The sequence below is a fragment of the Ceratotherium simum genome, chromosome 35 (assembly GCF_057802395.1).
Source record: "Ceratotherium simum simum isolate JZ-2026a chromosome 35, ASM5780239v1, whole genome shotgun sequence".
NCBI classification, from domain to species: domain Eukaryota; kingdom Metazoa; phylum Chordata; class Mammalia; order Perissodactyla; family Rhinocerotidae; genus Ceratotherium; species Ceratotherium simum.
The window spans coordinates 3,194,245-3,200,244 of record NC_141934.1 but is presented as its reverse complement, the minus strand read 5'-3'; the positions used below and the strand labels follow the sequence as shown (position 1 = coordinate 3,200,244).

Here is a 6,000-nt window from a genome sequence, read left to right as displayed (position 1 = left end):
GTGGACCTCTCCTGGACCTGCAGCTCAGCACACACGTGCCTTCCCCAGGGCCCAGTGGAGGAAGGGAGTGGGTCAGATGGTGCAAACACCCCCATCTACCTCGCCCTGGCGTGGATGCTCTGTGGGGAGTGGGGGAGGGAGGGAACTCCCAATGCCCAGGAAGCTGGGCCCTGAGGAACGAGGGGCCTTGGACTGTGAGGATGGGGAAGGGCACATCAGCAGAGGCATCAGTGGAGCATAGCGGGGTGCAGCAGGCTCTGTGGGGAAGAACCGGTGCAGACAGACTGCAGCAGAGGGCGGGGCCCTGGAGAGTTGGCTGACTGAGCTCTGCGAGCGGGGAGGAGCACTGTCCCAGGGAAGCCTCTGCTCATCCTGGAACACATCAGGACAGAAGGCAGAACCCTTCTACTTCCCTCTAGCTGTGTATTTTTAGGGTAAAGATGCTCATGGTGAGATTACTGCTCTTTTCACAGTTGGCATTAAAAGCGCAAAATAAGTCTCAGAGATTTTAAGTCACACGTTATTTCCTCTTATACAAAAGCCCCCCTGGGTTTTTGCTGTTTGGTGACGTGGGAAGGCGTGAAGGGAATCCCCACATGGGCTCAGGGGTGGGAGAGGTGAGAGAGCTGGCTCCGTGTGTGAGTCTGAGTGCTGTGTGTGCACGTGTGCGTGCGTGTACATCCCCTCGCTCAGGGCTTCGTGCATGGTCCTGGACTGGAGGCGGCGGCGCAGGGGCCCTGTGCTCACTGTGGACCCCTACCTGACCCGTCCAGGTGCAGAGCTGGGTGAGGACCCAGGCCTCAGGAGTCACCGGGCCCCTCTGCGCCTCCTTGGGAGGGCGACTCCATTGCTCCCTCATCTTCACCTTTGGCATCTTTCCTCATTTGTAAAATGGGTCACTGGTGACAACCTCCTGTGGTGTTGAGTGTTAAATAAAGTAATTTATAAGGAGCCTGGTGCAGCGTGAACAAACTTCCTTAACTTCTAATTAGTGTTTTCTACCACTCAGAGATGCCTCTAACGGTACAAGCTAGAATCAGCAAATGCTGGGCCAGCAGGGCGCCCCCCCTGACCCTCATCGCTGGGGGTTGTGGGCACCCTCAGGCTCTCCGGGAACCTCTTCTGCTCCGTGGGGATGACTCTGCCCTGGCAGAGGTGTCTTTAGGGTGTGAAAGGTCTGGGTGACAGTGCAGCCTGGGCCAGTGCTGGGTGGGGTCTTGGGGACAGCAGGAGCCCTCACCACCCCCAAACCAGCCCCTGGGTACACATGGGCCTGGCAGATCACCTGTCTCTTGCAGCTTTTTTCCTCTCTTGAGGTTATTCTTGACATTCATTTCAAAATGATTTTACCTAAATGTGTATAGAGGGGAGAGAAAAAGGAACCTCAGCACGGAAGGTGTCTGTGGCCGCCCTCCCAGATGGTACGAGGACAGGCACATGTCAGCCATGCACACAGCACGCTGGGACAAGGCTTAGCTCATTCAGGGTATTTTATTTTGTTAAAGTAGACAATCTTTGACTTCACACCCATCACCAGCTCTTCGTTCCCTCTGTACATCTCTCCCAGTCCTTGGCTGTGACTCCACGCACTGACCTGGGACACCCGGGTACCGAACAAAGGCTGAGAGAGAAGGAGGTTTGGCAAGGGCTCTGGCGGTGCCTTCCCTCTCGGCAGCGACGGGGTTCATATTTACACGCGGCCCTCGGCCAAGGTCCTTTCACAGCGTCCCCGGCCCTGGGGCAGGAAGGGCCGAATCGCGGGGGTACCAGCAGGCCTCCCTCAGGCTACAACACTGGCTGAGCCTTCACAGGAGTTGGAGCCGCTCTCAGCCTGTCTCAGGCGCCAGGCGTGTGGGGGCCGGGGCCCTGTCTCTCGCCTCCCCTTCCTCCACTTGCAAAGCCACGGATAATTTACTCTTTAAATACCAAGACATTTAGCTATTGTTCATTTGCTCCGAGGTGAAGAACTTTCTTTAAGTACATCACATTTATTTTCTGAAATAAAAACAAAGCAGAAACCGCACCAGTAACAAGAGGACGCTGCATGGCCGTATGTACAATGCTGCTTTTCAGGCTGCCGCAGGCGCCGGCCGCCCCAGCCTCGCTTGGGAGCAGAGGGGCAGACTCGTCCAGAGAACAACTTTTACACTCAGCAAGCCAGACACAAAAAGGATCACCTGAAAAAAAAATATGTTTTGAAAATCTGCATTTAAAAAAGAATACTCGACTGCATCTGAAATTTTCTGTATTTGTTTTTCTGCGAAACACCACGAGATTTGGCCAAAAAAAAAAGATGTCAGAGAAGAAAAACCAGGTTTTGATTTATAAAACATCAGACTAGTAGAAGAAAAGCTGGAACCCAGCTGGCCTAGTTTGAAACAAATCGTGCCACTCATGTTATTGTGTGGATTTTTGCTGCATATTTTGAAGCTGTTTAAAAAGAGCTGTGAGTGGCTGGAGGTCTGGTTAGTGCTGTCGTCTGGCCTCATACCCTGGTTCCAGAAAGAACGTGGTAGAGAGCAGACCAGTGGTGGGCGTGGCCAGCAGGGCAGGCGCATGGACCCTGCTCTGGTTCCCCCTCCTGATCAGCAGCAAGGCCCCCAGTCTGGAGCTGGGGCAGAGCTGGCCTCCTCCAGGTGCCCCAGCTGCCTCTCCCCATAGTCCCACGTGGACCCAGATGCAGACCAGAGCCGAACTTGGGAAGGCAAAGTGAAGGGGCAGGAAGGGCTTGTGAACTTGGTGACAGCTTCTCAAGTCTTCAAGAGACCTCGATGCTTTGGGGAACTCTGCCGTCTCCAGACTACGTGTGTGTGTGTGTGTGTGTGTGTGTGTGTCTCTACCTACCTAGCAATCTATCCATATATGTTTATGTTTGTGGAAACGTGGGGGCCAAGGAGGCGGAGGGGCGGGGGGGGCATTCTTCAGGCCCCCGTTTTCTGCCCCTGGGCTAGGTCTCCCTAGCACGAGTGGGGGTGTGATACCCCAGGGGTTTCGCCACAGGCAGACAGGCTGGCCTGGCTCCTCAGCAGAGGCCTATGTACTTGAGATTGTTCTGTATGATGACGTCTGTCACCGCGTCAAAGACAAACTGGATGTTACTCGTGTCAGTGGCGCAGGTGAAGTGGGAGTAGATCTCCTTGGTCTCCTTGTTGCGGTTCAGGTCCTCGAACTGCCGCTGGATGTAGACGGCGGCCTCCTCGTAGGTGTTCTGGCCCTTGTACTCCGGGAAGCACACGGTGAGCGGGATGCGCCGGATCTTCTCCGCCAGCAGGTCCTTCTTGTTCAGGAAGAGGATGAGGGAGGTGTTGATGAACCAGTTGTTGTTGCAGATGGAGTCAAAGAGGCGCAAGCTCTCTGCCATCCGGCTCTGGGGGAGGAAAATGCAGTGTTAGTTAGGGCATACAGCAAAGGAGGGCCTGGACCCACAGCCCTGCTGGGAGGAAGCCCCGTTGGCAGGGTCTCCCAGCCCAGCACTGGCCCCCCAAAAAGCACCCTTCTGTTGAGAGGCTGTCCTCTGCCAGGCCAAATCTGTCTCCACCTGCCTCCACAGGCTTTGGAGCCCCTGAAGTGGCTGGCACCGCCCTCCGTGCCCTGACAGCCTGGCACGTGTCTGTGAGAGGCCCTCCTGCCCTGGTGGCCTCTCCTCTCGGCACTCCTGTGAGGGACCTCGACACGTGGCTTTGGGGCTGCCGCATGGCCTCCCTCGGCCCCATGGACCTGGGCAACTCCAACCTCACAGCCTGAGGGCCCCGTCCCCAGCCTACCCGGCACCCCACACTTGATCACACGCAAGCTCAAGTCTCGCATGGGGCACGCTGTCATCATGCCTCCCTCAACGTGAGTGTGAGCAGCCTTCTGCCCAGCAGTCAGCTCTGGCCTGCTGGAGTTTGACTCAGTCCTTTGAGCCTTGATCTTGCCACGTGGTACTGCCAGTCCTCAGCCAGTCTGTGAGGGGGTGGCCTGCACTTCCGAAACCAAAGGCTCCAGTTCAGAGAGCTGGGGACAGCTCGGCCCACTGCCCCTGCTGGGCCGTCGGGCTCACTGAAAGTCATGCACGGCCTCTGCCCAGGGCAGGATCCCGTGGCCCTGCCGCCCAGTACAGAGAACATGAGGATGGCAGCCCAGGAGATGCAGTGACCACAGAACACGGCACCCAGCCCTTCCTTACCTTCCCTCTGAGGACCGTAAACATGTTGTAGTGACTATGGCTTTTAAGGAACATAACACACTTGTCTCTCAAACCCACTGTTTCCACACAGGACTGACAATTCTGACTTCTACAAGGAACTGTTGGTGAAAGGTGCCCTCATTTAAGATAAAAGGAACGAGCTGAGTGTCCAAAGTCTGGAACTAGTTTAGATCTGAGGCGTTGGATTTAAGGACTTTTCCAACCGGATTATATCACCAATGACAAGTGACAAAAATGGAAGTGGCGGCGGGCACTGACAGTGTGGACACAGGGCCCCGGCTTGTTTGACCCTTACACCTTCCTATTCCCATTTTACAGATGAAGAAACTGAGGCCTGGAGAGGCAGGGAGGTCACCCCCTGGGTGGGGTGCCTTGGAGGATCCACACCGAGATCTCACTTTCCCAGAGACCCTGAGGTGTCTGAAGTACGTGGTCCACCAGCGTCAGTGCTGAGAAGGAACAGGGTTAAGAGCGGGGAGGATGCCCGGGGCACCTGTCATTATCTGCCGACCACAGAGAAGCTGCCTTGAGATCCCGTGCTCCACCTGGGAAATGTTTCTCAAAACCAATCTTGCGCCTTCTTTAGAACCAGCTCAGGAATAAGAGAAACTCTGAAAAGTGAGTAGTCTCAGGTCTTGGGGGGGTGTGTGTGTGACTTTTCTGCAGAGAGAAACAGGACGCAGGCTCCCCATCCCCAGCAGCACCTGGTGGAGCCGCAGGATGTTCCAGAATGCGAGAAAGAAGCGGTGGTCTAGGAATGTCACGTTCTACTGGGACTAATGAGCTCTAATGGATTCCCTGAAGCCACATCTTAAAGACTAACGGGGCTGTCATCTGTCATTTCTCGTAGCATGATGTCATAATCAGGGGCTGTGCTTCTGACCCCAGATTTCATATCCAATGAATAACAGATGCGGCCATTAGCACGTATTCATTAATTCATTGAGCAAACACTTGCTGAGCACGTCCTGAGGGCCAGCGACAGGTCCCAGCTCCTTCCAGGTGATGGAGACCCAGAGAAGGGAGCCCCAGGGCTGTGGGAACAACGGCCAGGCAGGGGGCTTCCCCCAGGGCTGAGGGGAGATGGTCTGGCCACCAGCAGGTGGGACCCAGCAGGCCAGTGGTTGGGTATGGAGCTTGGGTTCAAGAGATAGTGGGCAAGCATGGAGTGGCGTCAGGTAAAAGGGGCAGGAAGCAGTCAGAATCCTGGAATGGGTATCCAAGCGGAGGCCAGGGCTTGCCCCCCTGAGCCTGGCTGAGTCACCTGGGGTGAGAGCTGGGGTGGCTCTTGCACCCAGCCCAGCTGCTCTTGGGCAGGCTGTGGAGTCCGGGAAGCAAAGGGGCAGGAGGGCCTCCTTAACACGCTGAGAGGGCGCACATGTGCAGCCCAGTGGTCATGCCGAGGGCACTGCTGGTTGGTTGGTCTTCTGGAGGGCGTGTGTGTGAGGGAAGAGCTCAGCTGCTGAATCCTGAGGGGAGCAGGCGCCACGTGGCAGTGGAGGGGTCAACAGGCCATGCAGCACCCCCACCCGCACCACTGTCTTGGCCCTCTTCCTACTCAGCACACGCCCCCACTCCTGACTTCAGCCCCACTGACCAGCCCCTTCCACCCCATGTGAACCTCGGCCCCATGAACACCTCTCAGACCTTTTGGAGTCTGGACATCTTTCTGAGCCTCATGGTCCTTACTTGGAAATCCCAGCAACTCAGGTGATTGCCTCAAGAAGCGGCCTAGAGAGCAGCCACCCCCTTGGGGGTCCCTCACACTCACACACAGGATCGCGATTGCTATGCAGTGTCGTCAGGACCGC

The 6,000-nt window shown here is 56.2% G+C and overlaps 1 protein-coding gene across 1 annotated transcript in view; it reads right to left on the bottom strand.

The window, feature by feature from the left end:
• Positions 1-1,472: 1,472 nt before the first annotated feature.
• The window catches only part of GNAZ (G protein subunit alpha z), a 54,668-nt gene continuing 50,140 nt past the window's right edge, over positions 1,473-6,000 (bottom strand). Inside the window, exon 3 of the mRNA XM_087423838.1 lies at positions 1,473-3,367. Coding sequence (XP_087279964.1) covers positions 3,023-3,367 — 345 coding nt within the window. The 3' untranslated portion in view covers positions 1,473-3,022. The remainder of the gene's footprint in view (positions 3,368-6,000) is intronic.